Source organism: Cupressus sempervirens, chromosome 1, assembly GCF_028749045.1.
Source record: "Cupressus sempervirens isolate cs-2001-9-10 chromosome 1, ASM2874904v1, whole genome shotgun sequence".
In the NCBI taxonomy this organism is placed as follows: domain Eukaryota; kingdom Viridiplantae; phylum Streptophyta; class Pinopsida; order Cupressales; family Cupressaceae; genus Cupressus; species Cupressus sempervirens.
In genome coordinates, this window is record NC_143118.1 from 394,620,071 (window position 1) to 394,643,253 (window position 23,183).

The following is a 23,183-nucleotide window of genomic DNA, read 5'->3' on the forward strand; positions in this document are numbered from 1 at the left end:
AATGTAACAATTTTACATGTTGAACTCTATTATAGATCATGTATAGAATGGAATAAGATCTTTATTATTGTGACATTTCTAACAAAATGTATTAGGGAGTTGTTACAAGATATCACTGTATGTACTAAACTATGATTACTAGAATAGATAGTTGACCACCTACAACTGTCCAACCACAAGTGCTATTCTAAACTGAAATAATGATGATATGCAAGTTGTTGTGACTTCTATTTAAGGATTTAGACTCATATCCACTAATATACAATAATTCACACAAGTAGAGAATAGGGCCTATGAGGAGGCCAAATCTATGCATACCTTATGTCTTTTGTGGAAACATTTAAACATTTCATTTCCAATTCCTATATTTAACATCTTTTTTCCACTAATGTTCAATGTACATGCAATTTTTTCCTACTATTGCAAACATGTCTACTCTTTGCCTATTATTAACCATGCACCCAATTTTTCTATACATATATGTTGCAAAGAAAGATACTTGTAGTCAACGACTTTTGCAAAAGTGTGGACCTCCACAACATCCATAGAGAATAAATCTATAATGCAATAGCTGCAAAATTGTCCTTAAGTGTGGACCTCGATAACATCCATGAATAAGAAATAAATAATGCAATAGATGCAAAATGGTCCCTACAAAAAAGGAGACTAATTTATTACAAGACACTGCAATGCAAAATTTTACCCACTTGTACAAAAGCCCTTGTGTTTTGGAAATGGTGACATGCAAATTATGCACTTTACTAGAAAGACATCATGTACTAGGTGAGCTATGGTTCTAAATAGCCTCAATGACTTTAGAAGAAAAGTACACCACACTTCTACAAGGAATGGGTCAAGCGTGGTTAGATCAACTACACATGCCACAAACCAATACTATTGGCCTGCAACACCTGCACTACCACAATTGCATCTATCACCTACAATTTGCAATAGTGCAACTGTAGGGACCACAAGGTGCTTATTTAACATTGTCACAACATGAATGACTACAGGCAATTGATTGACATTTAGTGCCCACATGAACCCAAAAGAAATCTACATTAAATCCAACACAAAATCTTGCAAGAGGCCAGTAGGGTGTCCAATGACATACGATCAAACATCTGTACTAGTTTGACATGCTCGAACCCACCACCTCTCCAAATAGCACAAAATAAGTAACCATACACATAAAATATTATTCTAAAGAGTATTCCACAACAGCAATTGCAAGTTTCTAAAATGTATTCCAAATAATCGTGCTCAATTATCTTTTCGTGTGAAGTTGTACCTTCCTTAAGTTACAAAATCTATTGTCCTTCATTCCATATACATATAAAGTGCTTCAAATGTAGACCCAAAAAAACTCATAACAATTGGCTAATCCACACACAAAGAAGACATTTAATTATGTTGTTACAACTTTTTTAAGCAATTATAAAGACAACCCACTAAACATCACTTCAGCGTACTGATTGCACCTTACAATGCGATTGCTAGTTTATAATTCATTTGCATCGACATGTTTTATATCCACTTAATTGCATGATTGACCCAGATCAAAAAGGACAATAACTTTTATACACTGAGCGAAAAATTGTCTTTTTATCAGTCTTTCGTGATAATCAATTTGTTGTTCTCTTTTGCCTTGATTAGAGCAAGACTGTCAAAAATGGTATGCAATGCAAAATTTTACCCACTTGTACAAAGGCCCTTATGTTTTGGAAATGGTGACATGCAAAATATGCACTTTACCAGAAATACATCATGTACTAGGTGAGCTATGGTTCTAAATGGTCTCAATACCTTCAAAAGCATAATACACCACACTTCTACAAGGAATGGGTCAAGCATGGTTAGAACAACTACTTCACATGCCACAAGCCAATGCTATTGGCCTGCAACACCTACACTACAACAGTTGCATTTATCATCTACAATTTGCAATAGTGCAACTATAGAGACCACAGGGTGCTTATTTAACATTGCCACAATATGAGTGACTACAAGCAATTGATTGACATTTAGTGCTCACATGAACCTAAAAAATTTGTACATTAAATCCAACACAAAATCTTGCAAGAGGCCAGTAATGTGTCCAATGACATACGATCGAACATCTGTACTAGTTTGATATGCTCGAACCCACCACCTCTCCAAATAACACAAAATAAATAACCATACACATAACATATTATTCTAAAGAGCATTCCACAACAAGTTTCTACAATGTATTTCAAATAATTGTACTCAATTATCTTTTCCTTTGAAATTGTACCTTCCTTAAATTACAAAATCTATTGTCCTTCATTCCATATTCCTTAAATTACAAAATCTATTGTCCTTCATTCCATATATATATATAGAGCCAACCTAAAAAAAACTCATAACAATTGACTAATCCACACACAAAAAAAGACATTTAGCTACGTTGTTACAACTTTATAAAGCAAGTATAAAGACGACCCACTAGACATCACTTAGGCATAGCTACCGTCCATTGCTAGTTTATAATTCATTTGCATCGATATGTTTTAAATACGCTACGCGACCGACCCGGATCAGAAAGAACGATATATTTCGTAGACACAGCTAAAAATCGTCTTTTTATCAGTCTCTCGCGACAGTTCAATTTGTTGTTCTCTTTTGCCCTGATTACAGCGGGACTGTTAAAAATGGTACGCAATTTGTAATAGTCAATGCGTACTTCTACAAATCTTTACATTCATTCCTTATCATTTTAATTTTACTATCCGTAACAATCTTACTTTAATTTTCAGGTTTGTGTAGCGTGCCTGTTACCAATTTTTCTGATACCTATTGTCAATCTTTTGCCCATATTATTCGATTATATAGTGGTAAGGACTTAACATTGATGAATTTTGTTTTCAATTTTACGAAACTTTGGCTCTTTACTGATGCTCAATCTGGAATTCAGGGCAAAATTTATGCCCTATTCGGCAAGGAATACAGGCGGCCAGAACGTGTTCCGCCCGCATGTCCTATCAAGCCCGCCAACAAGAAGGCAAGTAATCTGACAGGAAAATTCACTTTTCCAGGGTTTGATCAGCATTTTAGGATTTTCTTTTGCTTTTTGATAATTGTGGATGAGGTCATGCTATTATCTTTAAAATAGTGGGGATTGGGGTAAAAGCAAATATCGCAATATAATAATATTTGGTTACAACATTAACTGTAGTCATTTGTTAACATAGATCGGTTTAAAAATTCCTCAATCCTTAAATCACAACTTCATTGTGCGCCCGTTGGAACAATAGGGCGTTTTATCGCCGTGAAAGATTTCAACCTAGACTGTTCTCTTATAAGTGTTTTCCGTTGCTAGTCGACCACAAACTTGTGGATTTTGTTTGGAAATTATTGCTGCTATTAGAACTCTGAATTTACAACAATTTAGTTAGATTTCAACAAGGACAACCTAGTGTAGAGGTTGAACATAATTGATTAGAATCATAGTGTGTTAAGCCATCCATTAATCAATCTTCAGAGGTGTGATTGTGCCAGTCATCACCCCAGGGTGATTTCGAGGGAATAGACCTGCCTGTTCATGGTAGCTTGTTTGAAGGATGGTTGTGAAATAGTTATTTTCTTAATCAACATGTTGTAATTTTCCTAAAGGAGAGATTCTGATATTGATGTGACTTGATTAAATCTTTTATAAAAAGTAAAGTAGACTACTGAATGAATGAATGAATGCGATTTTAATGACGTCCATGAGATCACAATAGTCTAAGGGATCAGCAGAATGCGCTAAACAGATTCCATATTTCTTTTCATTTCCAATCTTCTGATATGGATCTTAATCAAGAAGTCTGCTGTTTGCTTGATCCTGTCAACCTCAAACAAACTATGCATGTTGACTGCCTTTTGTATGAAATTATAGTATATTCAGATGATGTTGTAAGCTGTGCACTCCGAGAGAAAATGTCATTCTGTTTCAATAGCTCCCCATCTTACAAAACACACATATCCTCTCCTCCCAAACCTCCTTAGGCCTTTTCCATCTGCCTGTCTCACATTTGAGGTGATGGGATCCAGTTCTCAACTGAGCCAATATCAACCTTGCCTTACCTTAGATAGCAGCCCCAAGGTACGCTTTCTTGCCGTGATCCCCTATTGGGTTGAATTTTTAATGTAATAAGCCTTTTTTCTGCCAATGTTATTATTCCACATGGCACTTTGAAACGCTTCCGTAACAAACTTTTTTATGCCCGCATTATCATTCGGACATTCATGCACCTCGATGTTCCATTTATCCATCCATTTAATGTTTTTCTTCATCCATGTTTTCTTCCTACGGTTAAGAGCTTCTTCTTTCACAATTTTCAGCCACCCATGATCATGCATGTTGTATGTGCTTTTTAAGCAGCTAATTAACCAAATTAATGCTAAAACCTCTAACGGGAAAGTGCTGGCTTCTGACAAAGAATTTCATAAGGAACAGAGGATTTGACTTTGATATTTGCTTGTGTGTTTTTGAATTCTCTCTATTTGCCTCCATCCACAATTTGATATGCTGTCCCCCACACACCTCGCAGCCATAAAGAACCACTGGCGTGACCAGCAAACCGAAGAGAGTCTTCTTAGTTTTCCAATCCCATAGTTCCATTGTCCTGCATCTATTCTAAAGCAGAAACGAAGCTTTCCAATCCCCTTGAATCCTCTTGAGTCCTTTTCGCTCTACATGTCTTGCAATTGAGTTTATGATGAAAGTCAATCCCAAGGTACTTGTATTCTTTCACGATTTCCAATGGGCTGCCTTTGAAAAGGAATGTAGTATTCTCTTCTTTTTTCTTTAGAGAGAAAATCATGACTTTGGTTATGGAGATATTCACTTGCATCCCAACTTCTTGGCAAAATTTTTTTAAGGCCCCTAAATGATCTCTTAATCCTTGAGCCATTTTTGCTATCAAAATAAGGTCATCCACGTACAAAAGAAGCTTCACCACATACCCTACCAACTGAATACCCTCCCCCTCTGTATTATCTAACCAATTTTCTAGTTTATCGATGTATGGCATGGACAAGCTAGGGGATAAAGGGCATCCCTGTTTGACACCACTGTCACTCCCAAAACATTCAAACATACCATCACTAGTTCTGATTTTAGCTCTGACTTTGTTATATAATCTATGAACTGCTACTCTATATTCATCTAGGATGCCTAATTCTTTCATTTTGTTCCATAGCTTGTCTCTAGGTACCATGTCAAAGGCTTTCTTGAAGTCAACAAAACAACAATAAGCTTCTTCCCCTTGACTATCCCAAACTTTCTCTATTATGCGCCGAAGGGTGATGTAATGGTCAATGGTGGAGTGCTTGGGTCTGAAACTTGCCTCCCCTCTTACTCTTTTACCTTCACTTTCTGCCAATTTGCTGATTCTACATTCAATCATGCTCCCAAAAAGTTTTCCAAGAAGTGGGTTAACCATAATAGTGTGGTAGTTTGATGGGATGTTGATATCACTGCTCTTAAAAAGTGGGATAACCACACTAGTGGTCCAATCTAATGGGAAACCTTCACAAGCAACGCGGTTGAAAATATCCTTTATATGAGGCACAATAATTTCCACACCCCATTTTATGATTTCAGCTTGCATCCCATCAATGTCACTCGCTTTACCACTTGCCAATTTCTTTGCCCTTTATGATATCATCAACCGTGAAGAGTTCCTTCGAAGTATTCACCTTAGGGAGATTGTTCTCCTTTTGCGGGTGCTCGTATAGCAGCTTTGCATACTCGAGGCATTGCGCATCCGGAATGCTGTTATTTATTTGCTTTCTCTCTTTTGTTGTAATTCTTTCCAAAACTTCTTGGGGTCATTCTTTCCCAGGGATATTAGTTGTTGCCTTCTTGCAGTGACATATTCTACTTTTTTGGTGCGAATAAGTTTGATATACCCTTTCTTGGTCTCTTTGTTAGTCTCTTTCCCTTTTATATTTCTCTTTGCTACCTTAAACTCCTCATCATACCAAGGATTTGTGGGAAAGGTATTAGTAGACTTTTTTGTTGTTGTTTGACCTTTTATATGCCTCTAAAGCCTTCTGAATAATAGCAGTCAGCCGGCTGCTATGAATCAGTTCCCCTACCCCATTAACCTTGTCACTATCTAAAAGATTGTTGGATTCCCAAAGTTGTTGTTGAAGCATTGCATTGAAAATGACATTGTTCTCTTGAGTTAAAAGGATTTTGCCTTTGCTGCTAGTGGCTTCTTGCACGTGAGTATCATGTTTATTGTGTAAGCTGTTTGAGGAGAGGCCCATCTGAAAACGTAATGGCATGTGGTCGGAGTTCATCTTTATGGGACAAACACTGATGTTAAACTCAAAACATTTTATCTATAAGATTTTATGAGCAGATTACATAGTCAACCACACTTTGGCCATTGTATGTCTTGCACGTGATACCTCCGGGCAATTTCAGCCATCTTTCCAGCTCGTTGCAAATAACCATATCAAACACAACCCCAGTAATTCAGACCCAAAGTGTGAAACACTCCCATTGTCATCCTCGGAGTCTCTCTTGCAAAGCCTATCACTACCTTCTTCCAGCCATAGAGGATTATTTGTCACTTTTTCACTGTCAATCAGCTGTAAGGATTGATTACTCACAGTCCTAGCATTGAAATCCCCCGCTAAAATTATATCTCCCATGGTACTGAACTATAAAATGACTTTTTTTAGTGAAGCATAGGGATCTTCACTGTCAAGTTTTCTTTTCTTGTAGAACTTAGAGTTTTATGGAGCAAAATAGCATGCAACCAGTATAAAATTAATTTCGTTCCCTGATATTTGCAGCCAAATATACTGTTTATTTGGGTCCTCTTTCTCAAATTTAACAATGTCATACCACCTGTCATGGATTAGCATCGTAGTCCCGCCATGCCCTTTACTGCATTTTAAAAATAGTGAATAGTGGCAAATAATGAATTTTTCAGTGTTTAATGCTTTTATGGGTGTTTTGGGCTAATTATTTTGGTCAAGGTATAGGAACCTTTATAACACCCTTGCAGGTGATAAAGCATAATGCTGATCATACTGAAAAGTAGCTGTCGTTGCTTTTAGTTATAATTTATATCAATAATAAAAGGAGATTGTGCTTATTAAGCTTCCATTATAAAGTTGAATCATCATTGGTAGAGACAACCGTAACTAATTATTCAAGAAATCATCTACAGTAAACGTCACAATGCAATTATGTGCTTTTCTAGAGAAGCCATATCAAGTGTTCATTGTTTGTTCCATATTTAAGACATTTACTGATTGTTGAGAATTAAACATTTAAGATGTTCACCAATAGGCTGTTGCACAGTCAGGGCAGACCCCCAAAGAACATGAGAGATGGGCATATTTCTAAACAATTGAGTAAGATACGAAAATTCAGTGAATCAAAATGTTGAAACATTCTTGTCTTCTGTTGTGTATGAAGGTTCAGATTGTAGCATGCCATAGTGATCTTATAGGTTCCGAAACTTGCTGGTTGAGCAGCCAAGGCTCAGCAGTTGTAATTTTATGGAACATTGATGGTTACGACTCATTGGCAAGGTGAGCACTAGTTTTCTCTTGATGCGTGAGCACTTGTGGCTCCTGTTCTCGTGAGCATTCATAGTGTGTGGAGGACGCATTTCTGTCTAAAGTGCCCCACCAATAGGATATTCACTTCTCCTCTATACAGAAACAAGAGTGAGCTTTTCTCTGTTATGTCATTTTTTTTTGATAGATAATGGGCCGAAGCCTAGATTATTTATTATTATTATGTTTTAAGCTTGAGTAGACTCAAACCCAAAACCTCCTAGATGAGAAGCTCACAAGTTATTGTTGCCTAAATTTTCAGTCCTGGTTAAAATTCAGTTAGAGCCATAGTTATGCCAATCAAAGGTGCATTTTTGTGTTTTGCCAAGTACAAAAGCTTTGATTTCTTGTAAAACAAGAAAACTGAAACATTACATTTGATGAAGAAAAAGCTTCACACAATACTGAATTTTACATGCTTTTCTGAAAATGTAATAGTTTATTGATCAATATGTTCAAATGTTTCACACAAGCTGTGAAACTAGCTAAAGCAAATTCAGAGTTTGGATTTGAAAAAACATGAATACATGTGTAATTGAAAGAAGGGGCTTAAAGAGTCATAGGAGTCAGTCATTGTCTGAATGACTGGCGATGTTGCTGCTTGCCTTGACCATGCACATTCTTGATGCCTTTTTGCTCCTATTGTCCTGCATCCTAGCGCCAAATCCTGCAATCACATGAAAAGATGGAGTTACATCCAGTGGATCTAAGCAATGCCTAGCCTTTCTCATCATTATGCCCCACACATGCATCCATATTCCCAAACACAAACCGTGAGCTGCTCTATAACTAGTTTGTCTCATATTCATCAAGGGTGTTGATTGTTGAAGATATGATTCACTCTTTCAAAGCATGAACTGCAACTTTTATCAGTAACAGGGATATCTTTTCCAAAGCAAAGCCCTTGCTTTCTAAAGCATAAACTGTGAGCTTATAATGTTATATCTTATCATTTTCTTTGATATTCATTGCATTAAATAGTCACAGATCTGATCAAAATATCCAGGGAATTTTGAAGTGATGAGCAGCATTTTTTTGGGTATGTCATATAACAGCAGTGGCAGAGAAATGTCATCACCAAAAGTGCAAAGAAAGGAGTAAATTCACGACATGAAGTCACAGATCTGAACAATAAGCTGAAGTATTTATTGTATGGTAATGCCATAAAATTCCAAAGTATGAAACATAAATGCATATAAGCATGAAAGGTTTATTTTTACTTTAAAGTCACAATCAGCAGTATGTAAACCCAGAAAGTGCCTAGAGTTTTAAGTTTTTCTTCCAAAGGCTTCAGAAAAGCTCTCTCAAAATATGGTCCTCACAGTTAGTAACAAGAAGACCAAGATTATCAACAAAAGAAAGATTCCATATTTCAGTAGAAAAATATCAAAATGCTTGCCATATTCACAAACATGTACAATGGAAGGCAGACAAGCTGTCTCGAAACAAATGACGTATAAGTGATAAGAAGATACAAAGAAATATGGTGATCTCCATCAAATGTAAAACAAAAATGCAGAGATGCATCTGTTGTTAGAGACCCATAGAGTGCCCAGAAAGCTCTAATTTTGAGCTGCAAATGGCTTCAAGAAAGCATTCAGATCTGCACTTTTCTTCAAGCAGCAGACCCTTGCATATCTTCTAATGCCTGTAAGGTGTAATCATGATGGGCTTAGCCTCCTCCTCTAACTCAATGATGTGCTCAGTACCCTAGTCTAGTGGTCTACCTGGTGGAATGTCACTAAACACTTTAGATTGTTTAACTCTAAGCTCTTGAATATCAAGAGGATATTCAGTCTTCTGCTGTCACTCCTGAGATAGCATTAACTTGCACTCTATTGCCCACTCTACCTGATTATGTTGAATCAATCTAGCCATCCTCTGGAAAGAGACCATTCTGAAATCACTGTCCCTGATTGCCTTAAGACTCTGTGTCTTCCCATTCACTTTAAATCTCATCTCCATCTCCTTGAGATTAAGAGTGAACTCACCAATATTGTGCAACCAACTCATCCCAAGGACTATATTTGTATCTCCCATAGGCACAACATAGAAATCTGCCTTAAAGGCATAATTATTAACTTCCAATGGGAGTTCAGTGATCTTACGATCGCAATTGAGGACATAGCCATCAGCTACCCTCACTCTAATTCCCCCAAACTCCTCTGTTTGTATGCCACGCTTTTCCACCAACCTAGCATCTATGAAATTATGAGTGACACCAGTATCAACCAAAGTTATAACTCGCTATCTAGCAAGTACTCCTCTCATTCAAAATGATCCTTCCTGCTTAATACTAGTGAGACGATATCTCTTAAGTTTCTGATCTCCTTCCATCCTTGGACTCCATTTTAGACAAGTTTTCAGCCTTGTCTTCCTTTTTTTCACCATCTCTTTCCTTTATATTAGACTATTGGTCTGAATTATTTGATTCTGATTCCTCATAGTATGCCCACATAACTCTGTTAACCTTGCCCTTTGGTCTAAGAGGACAGTCATGGTTTGCATCATAGGGTCCCTTATAGTAGAAACATAATTTTTTCTTCCTCAAATCATTTAATGTTTCCCTGTCAAAAGGTGCAAGAGTTTTATCTTTAGAATCATTTTTAAAATCAGTCCTCTATGGTTTTTTATAAAATGGTTTGTTATCCTTACTAGAAGATGTTCCTTTGGACTGAAATTTGTTTGTTAGGACTGCATGCTCCATAATTCTTGCCTTTTTCATAGCTTCCTGTAAAGAAATGGGATCAAATGCCTTTATCCAACCTTTCAGTGGTTCGAATAGGCCTTCAATGAAAAACACTATCAATCTATGCTCTGGAATGTTTTGTACCATGATTGCCAATCGCTGGAATTCACTAATGAAATACTCCATGTTGCCTATTTGTTTCAGCTATGCTAAGTCCCGGAAGTAAATCTCTGGATCTTTCTTGTCAGAATTTTCAACCAACCTATCCACGAAGTCTTGGTACTCTGTCACCTGATTATGCTGAAGTGTTACCATACCATGGTACCACCAATCATGTGCTACTCTCTCCAAATGCAAAGTGGCATATTTGATAGCTTCAATCTCTGTCATTGGCCTAAGCGCCAAGAATTTGTGAAACTTATGAATCCAAGCTTGAGCTGTCATCTAACCACTCCCATCAAATGTAGGCATAGTAAGCTTGCTTGTAGCCCTCTTTAGCTCACTATTTTGACCCCTAGGCCTCCTATCCTGTCTGAGTGACTTGTAATGTTCTCTCCTCTAATTTACAAAGCGTTCAAGGTCATCCTCTCTCGAACTTGAGGAGCTAATAATTCCCATTCATCATTTCCAGCCATAAGGATATCTGCAAATGTCTCATGCTCAACTTCCTCAATTGGTTCCTGTACTGATTTCTCTCTAACAAAGGTAGGACGTATGGGTATGTTTGCTATTCTGGAAAGAGTTCTATGAGCTCTACGTGATCCCATTTTACCCCTGTTATACTCTTGTTCTTGATTCTGCCTGTCCTGTGGGTTCATGCGCACAAGCATGGTGGTGAGTGCCTGCAAAGCTTGTGCCATTCACTCATCTTGTAACCATTGCTCGGAAAAATTCTCTTGTTTCCTGATCCTCATTCTTATTGTCTCTTGGTGGGCTATGCTCTTGTCTGTCACCCATGGTGTGTGGTTGTCTGTCAAAATCTCGTTCCCTGTCAAACAAATCTCGCCTAATAGTGTAAAACCTGTGAGAACCTACCCCAGGTGGCTTGTGATTGCTAAACCCTCAGGATGGTAGGATTTAGCTCTGATACCAATGTAATATCCGTTGCCCAAACTGACTGATTTTAGCTCAAGGAATATTGTCAAACACTTGTATGCTGCCTCTCAATGCTAAGAAATTTAGAATGGTTGCAAATGATATTACAATGCCTCTTACAATGAACTAATATGCAAGTGCAGTTCTTTTGGTATTTTCAATGTATATACATGGAAACTAGAAACTGACATTTTGACAAACAATTGACATACAACTATTATGTTGATCATATATGCTATTAGATGGACATTTTTGTCAAACAAATGGTATGCAACATGTATCTCTTTTATTGAATTCATTCTCATGGGCTTACAATAATGATTGCAGTAATGCCAAAATCTGATTCTGAATTATCACAACAAAATCATATGCCTAAAAATTACAATGCTAACTACTAATAGTTGCAAGAGGAACCTGATAATAGTGATGCCCAAGAATGGAAATGAATCAAGCATAAATACTGTAGAGTGGCATTGTGCATGCGTACTGTAGCAGCCAAAATGCATTCTCCAATTTAAGCACAAATAGAACACTAGAATGAAGCTCTCCCGAATGCCAAATTCAGTGGATATTTCACCACCTCAAATGGTTGCAACACTGAAGAGTTGATATTCTTCAATGGCTGACTGAAATCAAAAACCTTAGTTTCTTCTCCCAAGTTTATATCAAATGCAATTCACAATAGTCGGATGATAAACGATGAAGCTTTCTCCTCTATTTATTCTTTTCCTTCACCCTTCTAGAAGGAAATAAAATACTAATTAATTGCATTCTCTATAAGCTTCCCCCTTTCCAATACAATAATTAGTTGTATTTCTAGAAAATGCACTCCCTAGAAGCTTCTCCCTCGCAATACAATAATTAATTGTGCTTTTAGAAAATTAAATTAATTAAATATAAAGTCACCTTTTTATTTTAATTTATTTAATGACTTCATAAGAAATTAATTTAATCAGTTTCTCCTTAGCCTTCGGAGAATGTAAAGGCCAAGAACTCCACTGAGATGCTAAAAAGATGGGGACATTGCAAACAACTGAATCTTGTTGTTGTAGAAAGGATCAATCAACGAACATTCATCATCCTCTATGTCTGTCACATCAATATCCACTTTGAAATCTATCACCTGTCTTATAGTAAGCCTCATCCAAACCCTTCTTTTGATTTCGGAAATCATCCTCACAGTCTTCACAGAAGTCTTCTATGGTTGGAAAATGATCAAGGCTGGGACTTAGCTTTAGTTCATTAACTGCATAGCCTTTATTGTCATACGGAAATCACACAGTTTGGGGGTACAAATTGAGTTTGGCGATAGATCTTTCTATGCTCTTTGCATCTGCTAGTGTGTCACACCTGTAATGCCCAATGCCAATAGGAAAAGGAATATCATCTACCTCCAGTTTTTACAAAGCCTGTTAATTTAACTGATATGCCTACAGATTTCAATCAACACTAGTTTGTCATCGATGAACCTAGCTAGAATTAGGGGGTATCCATCATAAGCTACCAACCTGATATAAGTGAACATTGGGAACTGTATAAAGTAACTTCCATACTTTTGAATTGCCAGTGTTGCTTCAAGTGATATTCTGAGTCTTGTGTTTTCCTGAAGTTCTCTTACTGTCAAGTGTCAACATTGTGAATGCATCATTCACTCTTTTGAAATGAATGTAAGCTATTCTCATACTGCAACTGAGGGAGGTGATTATAAAAGAGAGTTGCATCATCATAGATACCCTGTCTGTAAAGTCTAGGCCAACTTTTTGTACCTGCTATAGCACAGAAGAGGTAGGAAGTCATGTAAAAGAAATTACTGGTTTCAAGCTCTATGAGTTGATTGTGAAGGCAATCACTAATAAGTTCTGCTTAGTCAATGTGAGTTTTTAAGTGCCATTACTTAAAAGAATTACTATGTTTGCTACATCTTCCTTTAATGATGATCTGTGAACGGACTTTGCTAACTGGGATTTCACTCTTCCTGGCTGTGAGAGACAAGATCTAGCAATAGTATTCAATCACTGGGTTTGATTTGTAACATAATACTCCTTTCTCATGTCATTTCCTATATCGCTGTATTGTTCTCTGGTAGGCAACCAGAAAGCTATGGCAATAGAAATGGATCCAACCAAACTATCACTTTATCATTTGATACAATTACTTCTCTGGTGTTAGGGTGATAAGGCTTCATGCATTCTAACATCAATTCAGGGTACTGTGCTGATATGGGATGACCTCCTACTCGAGCTAATCCACTTTCCAATATCTTTGTAGCTAAGGCAGTTTTGTCGCCACTTTTTAAAGATGACCAAATATCTTGTAAGCTGACATTTCCGAGAATAGTACCAACAATGTTTAGAAGTGTGCTTTTTAGGATCGGAGCATAATCTGGCCTCTGATACTTGTACTTTATGATTTCCAAAATGTTATTTGTGAGTATTTGTTGACATGGTAATGAAGCAACACAACTTTGAGGCAATCTATCAAACATTTTTAGAGTGTCACCAATACACCCCCTGCATCACCCCATTCATATTTTTAAGTCTTCGAAGCCCAGCAATTATTACCCTTCGAAGACACCTAACTATCTAATCAGCTTGGAAGTTTATTGACCCTTTTGAACTTATCATTTATATGCCACGACTATGTACATGGGAGAAAACAGTTCGTGGTCCTTGGTGTGTGGAGACTGCTGGATGTGGCAGAATTGTGCTTCATTACATCCAAGTATACGTACTTGAGAGCCCTTAACACTTTGTGTATAATACCAATGTATTATTATGCAACTCAGACTTTCTGTCAACTCTTTTGAGAAATTTAGTCAAACACATAGCATGTTTCCTCTACCCACCACGGCGAATTTTATTCTCCTTGAGGTATTTCATCAAATAAGTGCCATGATGTGTCTGCAATCGTTCCAATTGTTCTTCAAAATGAGGTCTCTTTGAAGCATCTTGCCAAACAGTGACAAGCATTACCCACGCATCATGCTCTAAACGTTGCACATAGCCTCTTTCAAGTTAAGCATTTTTTTATTATATCACGCCTTTGACGCAGAGCACTTTCGCTTGAGAGTTTTCAATGCCTCTGCACCAATCCAACTTAAGTGTATTCTGCAACTTGTCAGATAAAATCATCGTTATATATTGTCAAACAATTGAGATGCTTCCCATATTTTGCATGCATTTCTCCTATGGAGATCACAGTATCAAAGGGAAATAAGGAACACTCATCACTGCGTAAATCGAACCAATAAGCTTGTGAATAGAGAGTTGAGCGCTGATGGTGTCTCGATGGATTTGCTCCTTTACTTCAAAGCTATCATTTTGGGACGAACCAAGTCGAAATTTACTGACAAATGGATGGTTGCAGTTCTGTTTGTGATTTCCATATGCTGTGTGTATCCACGTCCCCAAGCCCACTATATATATTACATTCAGGGGCGTCCTTTGACATATTTGCTTGAAAGCTCTTCGACTGAAACTTGGCATTTCGATCATAGAGAGGGTACAATTCATGAGCAATGTAAGTGACTTCATACTTAGCAAGCATATTGAGCTGGTGGGCTTTCATCAGGTCTGTATTCTCCTTGCGTTGAATTGGTGCCAGTAATCATTCTCAAATTCTAATTTGGTGTATATTCCCAGTATGCTGAAAGACTGTTTATACTTTTCTGTATTTGGCACGAGTTTCTGGAAATAACTTTCTTTGGAGGATTACTAACCTCTTTCATCTCATTTGACAATGAGGTTATGATTTTCGGTGCAAATGCGTTTTTAGAGTTTCCTGCTTAACCTCCCTCTCTTTTAGGAGGTTAATATTTTCGAATGACATACGTTTTTAGGAAGTTTTTCCTAACCTCCTTTTTTGGTTAGATAGGCTAAGAAATAGAATGCAATTACGTGTTTGAGAACATTTCTTAACCTCTTTGTATTTAAAGGTTAATGTTTTGATTGAAATCACGTATTTTGGAGGCTTTGATAAACCTGGCATAACTTTTGACTTGGGAATTGGATTCCAAAAGTGTTGGACGGAACCGTGAATGAACCGAAGACATTAAAATCATAAAATCCCTAACAATGCCATGAATTTTCAACTTTCTAAAGCTTGAAGTTAGGACGCTTTTAAACTTGTTTCAAGTCACAAAGATGGAATTTTGGCAATCTGGCTGGATGAAGCTTTAGGAAAATGTACTCTGACACAAGGTGAATAGGCTCCATGGAAAACTTCACTTGACATAATGAAAAATTTGAAAATTTTGGCGGGTACAGGGACCAAGGCAACAAAGTCCTATTCCAAAATATAAACATGTCCATTAGCTGCTTGATATCTATTCCCCTAAAATCCTGTTATGCACTTGATAATCAACGGTGGACAAGCTCCTGTTCAAAATAATGAATAATTGGCATCTTTGCCTTTCTTTGTGATGTCCCTTATCTGAAATGTGATGTCAATAATAAATAATACTAATCTTAATAAAAATTAATTAATTAATGTAGAAAAATATAAATGAACTAAATTTAATGAAAGTTTAAAAGATATGTATTTGTAATGAAGATTTGTGAATCGCTCAAAATAAAATATTAAAGGAAGGAGAGTTAATTTGAAACGAAATATAGAGGAATGAAGAAGACGGAAGCAAGGAATTAAAGAAGGATTAATGGAAGAAGAAAGGAATATGATGAAAATAAATGACACTTTCAAAAGACAACAATGATGAAGGGTTGTGACTCTTCGAAAGGCTTATGACTTTTCAAAAGGTTTGTAATTATCAAGGGTGGTGGCACTTCAAAAGAGGGAGAATTATGAAAGTTTGTGTCTCTTGCCAAAAGACAGACATGAAGAGGTGTGACCTCTCCCTCACATAACAAGACATAAAAGGGGAAGAAGGATCCAAATCGAAAGGAGGAGAAAGCAGTAGAAAAGATCTAGACCAGATTCAGAGCAGAAGTGAATAAAGACAGAATAATCTAGACACATTGACAGTAAAAAAGAAATATTAGAAGGAAGAAGACTCGATGACTTCAGAGTATTGGTTTTGGTACAAGTGTTATTTCAACTTATTTGATATTATTTGGTGTGTATATATATATACACACTACAATGTCATTCGTGATTAATCTTGCTTGGCCTTTCTGTATACTAAAAAAATATTATTTATGCTAATTGATATTATGTGTAGACTTCCCTCCAGACTTATATGCAGAATGCACGTTTATATCAATATCTAATATGCAATTTTTATCTACCTGATTTAATACTGATAGGACTTGATACAAAAGAAATATATATGGATAAAAGATGTAATGTTCCTCATTTCCAAGATCCGCCTTGGTAAGGACAGTGAGATAATTACTATTGGAGTAATGATGATGAGGTTACCTTGCCAAACATTTCATGTCATGGTTGTGTGTGGGGAGCCCCCATGGGGCCAAATGGGGGACAAGTAGACTGCCTCTGGGCTTAAGTGGGATGGATTCTTGGGCACCCTATGATGAATGATCCTCACATCCCTACCATGGTAAAAGGGTTCAATGTGAAGGCAAGTTAGGAATGGTGAGATCAAGGAGAACACTGATAGAACCTACACTTGATATGCCACCTCATATGTATGGCATGGGCCACATGAGGCTAAGGGGGATGATATATCTGCTCTTGGGCCTAGTGTAGGAGGTTTCTTGAGCATCTCATCAAGTCATCACTTCTATGATTAGGTCTCGTTAAAAGTTAATTGTTGCAATCTATTGATTTGTTTTGTATGATATTTTTAATTAAAGGAATCTAATAATTGATTAATGATTATAAACAAATTCTAATTGTGTTGCAGGGTTTCAATTGGATTGAAAGGTATCTGTAAGTCCTACTTGCTTTAGATAAGAGATTGTAACCTAGGGCAAATTTGGATACTGATAATTTGGGGACATTACATATCACAGTCCAAATATATATGCCTTGATGCCCCTTCATGGAGGCCAGTGGATACGGGGCGACATATATGCACCCCTCCCAAGTGTTAAATAGTGGAAGTCTTTTATACTTGTATTGAAAAATGGTGCATATATGTTGCCCCGTAGACAGCGCCTTCATGGAGAGGCAGCTCCACTTGAAAGAAGCAATGTTTCAACCTCTTATGTGATGAATCACACCTTTTAGGATAACATACTTTCTTTTCCCTCGAATGATAAGCAAACACTAATGGGCCCATGTACCTCAACCAATGCACACTTTATTAGTATTGTCTTTACTATATTAATCTTCTTTAACATGGGTCTGCCAGCATGCTGATGTGATTACACATTAAGGATGTTAAGACGTGCCATAGTGCTGATTGCTGCATATTAGATTTTCTGATACTGAAGATCAATTGCTATTTACTTATAATTGCCGGTCTCTCGTTTAATGACAATAGTTGCTTTTCCTTGGACAATCATTAGTACAGCCAATTGGTGCATCTTCCTGGTTTGTCTATGTTATTGTTTGCCTAAGCTTGATTTGAAAATTGTGGAGTCTTACAGATTAAGTTTTCTGAATTTATTGGATTAGAATATTAATGTGTTATAACTGGGGCATGACATATTACTGTCTATTATTGATTACTGGTTTTCATCACTGACAGCCAGGCAAGCCAATTTGTTGGTTTATTCATTTCTTAGATGTGGTCATGACATTTGTCTGATTCTTTTATGTTGGTGGACAATAACATAAAAGCTCTCATTTATTGGAGTAATTCAGAATAAAAATCTGTCAGATGTAAAATTTCAGTTAAATTCTGTCTCATTGTAAAAAACATTTTTTTATGTGACATTGTCATTGTATGGCTGTTGATCCGTTTTATGTCATTTTATTTTGCATTTCATTATTTTGCTGCGTGTGTAGAATATGCTGGTATAGACCAAACACTTAATAATAATTCTGAGAATGGACCTATGCATTTATAACTTCTCTCAACAACTATGGAATATACAAATATTACAAATACACCAAGATTTCAGAAACAAGAAAATAAACACTAGATGTTTAGTCCTTAATTTTTGTCCTCGTTTTGTTGCTTGAAGCTTTAATGATTGTGATATCTTAAATTGTACATTTTAGTCATGGGAGCTATGAGGTTTTTAATTATAAGCATAAATTGTGGGTCTATGGGAAACAGGTTCACGGGTCCATTAGAAATTGCCTGACATACAAGAGGTAAAAAATCAAAAAGTTGAAAAATGCCGCAAATAGGCTCTTTGTTGTGCTCTATTTAGGCCTGATTGGCATCAGCATTCTTCTTGGAGGGTGGACTAGAAGTTTCCACTAATCGTGAATTTTTATTCTACTTTTTCTAGAATAAGGAAAAATTTGGAAGTTTCCAGATTTCTTCTGGCAATTTCTTTTTCTAGATTATTTTCTTTATTTTTCAGTTTCCAACAGACTCTGTTTACTATACATATATGTTTAATCCTAAAAGAGTGCTCTGCAAGTGCTGATTTCTGTGGTACCATGAATGAAATTTTTGGCTTTGGGTGCACTTTGTACCCTCTAGCCTGTTTCACTAATATATTGCCTTTGACAATAAAACAGAATTCTGTAGCTTTGTGTTACTAGGATTCCAAAAATCCTTGGCTCCGTCAAGCATGTATTTAAGAATATAATGGTGGGAAAGCTATATTTATGCTTTTTCATCGTAAAGTTCTTGCCAAATCTCAGGCAGTGCCTATAGTATTTAAGGGTTGTCTACCTAGACATTCCCTCAAAACTCTGTTTTGGTTATTGGCTTGCCTACTTGTCCTTTCAAATGTCTCTGAATCTCTGTATCTTATAACAGTTACTTTCAATAGCCCAGAATGGCATATGCCTTATTTTAAACGCTTATTACCTCAAAACTTTACCCTACCACCAGTGGTGTCGTTTAATGTTGCCACATTTTAAAAGGATGATGATATACCGTGCTTAATGTAGAGAGGTTTGTGTGCATTATTTATTAAAGGCCAATAAAGAGGACGCATCCATTCTCCTTGCGAATCAAAATTCTCTGGTGAATCCATCATTCTGACCCCAGTTTGTTATAAAATTTTACCCTTGAGAGTGAAAAACGCAGGCGTTGAGTAAATCTACGATCTTTTCAGTTTTGTGGTCTCTGACATTTCTAATTTTTTTATGGCGTGGTTTTAAATTTGGAATCCATATGAATGGTTGAACTAAACTGAGTATAGTTTTCAATGGCTTTTGCCACACTCACTACCTCATCCATGAGATTTCATTGTACTCACTGAACTAATAATATCCCATTTTAAACTTGTTCTCTTCCTCATTTCCTTTTACATTGATATATTTTTACTCTTTCCTCCTAAAACATCTCATGGCAGGTGACAAGCAGAACAAAGGGGTTGGGAAACTGAGTGGCAACTTGTCCTCGCTGAAAATCGCTTTTCTTGCATAATTTCTTTAGGACTGCTGAAAAATATTGTCTCAAATGTTTTCTTTGCATTTGTGGTGACCATTTTATATATAGTGGTTTGCTTTTGCAGGTAGGACTTGAATCTTGTACACCCGATATTGTTGCTTCTGAAAAATCAGCCAAGCATGGCAAAGAAAGTATTAGCAAAGAAGAATGAGTTGCCTAAGGATATGAAGAGACGCGTACTAGTGAGATGAGACTGAATGTTTGTGTACACTGAAGGATGGCAGCTTAAAGCATTTTATGGATTTAATTTTGGTAGTTGTATTTGAACCTTTGCACCTTTATCAACTGCGCTCCCAGTAAGTCAAATGGGAGTTAATTGTGCTTCTATAGAATTTGTTTCTTGTAGGTTGAATCACTCGTTGGCTATCCCAAATGTATTGGCTTTTTGAGCTCGTGATCTTGTGGCTATCCCAAATGTATTGGCTTTTTGAGCTCGTGATATTGTGGCTGTTGGGTTGTGTCTAATCTATGCTTGTTCTCTTGGCTTCTGGATGGTAGTTGATGCAACTGTTGCATATTGTGCATCTTTCTTTGTCATATATTAATGCTATCATTCTGCCTCAAGAAATTTGTGTTTTGAGTGATAAAATGTCCTGCAATATAGGGTTATGGCATTATGCCTACCAAGTCTTGAATTTTTTATTGCACGACATAGCTGGATATTAACACTGCACGTGATGGTAGCTGCAAATATCTATGTAAGAATATTTGGTAAACCTTTTAATGTACCCAGAACAAACTCATTAAATACTTGTGTTTTTAGCTGTTCTTGCAGACGAGGCTCAGTAAGTGAAATTGCGGACCTTTGCTTTGCACATTTTAAAATTTTTGCCTTTCTATAGAAATGTCGTGTTGGAGGTCAACTTGGTCGGGGAAGTGATCGATGCAACTTCTACTAGGGCATTCTAATAGATTTTATGTCTTCAGCTAATTAAGCTCCGTCGCTTCAAGTTGATTGGAGTTTCAGGAATTTGGAAATTAATTTAGAAGGCCTACTACTATGCCTGTGGCATTTACCAAAACAAACATTGATAGGCATTTTAATTTACAAAATCAAGTTAAGAATAATTAAGACACGAAACTAAATAGTTAGTGAAAATAGAAGAACAATTAAAAATTTATATATGTATGTATACTTTTGAAAGAAATTAAAGATATTATGGAATTGCCATGACAAAAATAAAATAAAATGTTTAATTTATATTGATATTGGCATAGTGTGATAGTTAAGTTATAGTGCTCTTCTTAATACCTATATTTTATTTCTATTAATATATTTTATCTTTTAAATAAATTATTTTTGTTTGCATTTTAAAACTAATGAGTTCATATGAAATTCTTTCATTTCATTTTATTTTATTTTTGCTTGGTAGAAGGCCAAAGTTCTTGTATTATATAATTTTTTTTTAAAAAGTACATTGTTTGGGCATTTAAGGAAAGAATGAAGCAAGAAAACCTCCAGTCTTGCTCGGGATCATAGTCTTCTAAAAATGATTACATCTTAAAAAGAGTATTCTCTACTTTGCTTATTCAAATACAAACATATTTGTTTCTTTAAGGAAATTCTATTTTTGAGAATTCATCCCTTTTAAGAGCCTTCATTGCTTCTCACATCATAGTTTTATATGGTGTCTTGCTTCTTTGTATCATGTTGAAATAAACTTGTTTAATACATAGCTTAATTGAATTTATTAGTAGCTAGACTTCAAAAAAGAACATAAATTAAAATCCTTTGTTTATCAAAATTGTCCATACCTGAGGTTAATTAATCTACTCATAGGATTTTTATGTCTTTTGGTTATTTTTGGTTGATAGGTTAAAGCTAGATTGACTAATGTTTCATTAGAATTTAGCAACTTACTTTTTGTTTACCTTCACTTTTTCTTTAATATTTTAGATTAAGTTTTTCTTCTTAGTTTCCTTAAGTTTAAAGGTTCGACGTCTATCTATTATCTGTTCTCTACCTTTATTGGGTTCCTCTTATAGTTGGGTTGTGTCCATATTTGTTTGCATAAAGGTGTAGGGGTGTGGTTGTATAATTAATGACCTTAAGTTGTACTCCAAACTCCGTAATGAAGTGGTGAGGTGTCTGTCAATGGCACTATTATTGTATATTGGGTTAATGGATTAAGTGCAGGGGTAGTCTTTTTGCATGTGTGTTTGCACAACCTTTATCATATCGTATTTAGTCCAAATTTTGATGTGGATGATGATATTTGGGGTAATTATGACTTAAGAGTGGATTGTCTTGTATATTTAGAAATAATTTCAATCTTTATTGCTACTTTTATTAGTTATGACAAGATTTTGGAAATTGAGGCATCTTTATGCTTCTAAATTGAGAATTTTTATATTGTTTCCTTCTACACAACGATTGACTAGTTTATCAACTTCGATGTTTCCTTCTCTCTATATATGCAAAATTTGGACATTTTCGAATTTGTCATTTGAGAGGCAGGGCTTGTTCTAAGATTGAGTTAATCTTCCAATTGGGAGTTGAGTGTTTTCTACTTGTGTTTAGGATGATTTGTGAATCTCCTTTTATAACGAGTTTGGGGATTTTAAGTTCCAATCCTAGGTTTAGCCCTTCTATCAATGCTTCCAATTCTGATATATTGTTAGAGTTAACCTTTATATATTTGGCTTTGGATATGATATAGGACCTAGAGCTAGAGTGAATAATACATCAAAAGCATGCCTAGTCAGGTTTCCTCTGGTGCGCTGTTGAAACTAAGCTTTCCCCATCCCTCAGGGGGAGGCATCTATTTGCAAAGTGATCTTGCTAGCTTATTATCTTTTGTGTATGTTAATGGTGGGTTTAGAAGATTTTTCCAATTTTTCATCCCAATTTGTGAATGCACCCTCTTCTGTAATTGTGTTTCTTAGGTGATTATTTATAACTTGTGTTATGCTTGCTTCCATCTTGTTTTGAAGAGATTTCACAGTCATTTCTTTGTTGTTAAATATCCTTTTATTTCTCTCTTTTCGTGCTTCCCATAAGAGAAATGTAGGGCATAACTTCCATAGCCTATCATATATCATAGATCCACCTCTCTTAGGCCAACATTGTAGAGCTTCCCATAAATTGTTAAGGAAGGCTGAAAACCAATTAAGTTTTTGAGTTAGCCTTTGCCAACATTCCTTACCAAAGTCACATTGGAACAATAGGTGATTAGTTTTTTTTGAGTCCTTTTTACAAAGGGGACATCTAGATGGTCCTTTGAAACTAGTGAATCTATCTGCAGTAAAAATTCTCTTTTGAAGAGCTACCCATAGGAAAATACCTACATTTGGCAGGCATATTGAATCCCAACATAGAACTACCAGGATAGCAATTTGGTCCCATCTTGGTGAATGAATTATTAGTTC

General features: G+C 36.1%; 1 protein-coding gene across 1 annotated transcript; it reads left to right on the plus strand.

Annotated features, from left to right (window-relative positions):
• The first annotated feature begins 2,489 nt into the window (after positions 1-2,489).
• Positions 2,490-20,382, plus strand: LOC149577959 (uncharacterized). The gene is made up of 4 exons (XM_089826813.1): positions 2,490-2,678; positions 2,781-2,858; positions 2,939-3,029; positions 19,883-20,382. The coding sequence occupies exons 1-4, from the start codon at positions 2,676-2,678 to the stop codon at positions 19,963-19,965; spliced, it is 255 nt and encodes an 84-aa protein (XP_089682939.1). The 5' UTR covers positions 2,490-2,675; the 3' UTR covers positions 19,966-20,382.
• Positions 20,383-23,183: the final 2,801 nt, after the last annotated feature.

Excerpts from the sequence above, each read along its gene's own strand:
- LOC149577959 (XM_089826813.1), top strand. Across the intron at positions 2,859-2,938 it reads TATTATTCGATTATATAGTG|GGCAAAATTTATGCCCTATT; the intron begins GTAAGGACTTAA and ends TCTGGAATTCAG. Across the intron at positions 3,030-19,882 it reads GCCCGCCAACAAGAAGGCAA|GACTTGAATCTTGTACACCC; the intron begins GTAATCTGACAG and ends TTTTGCAGGTAG.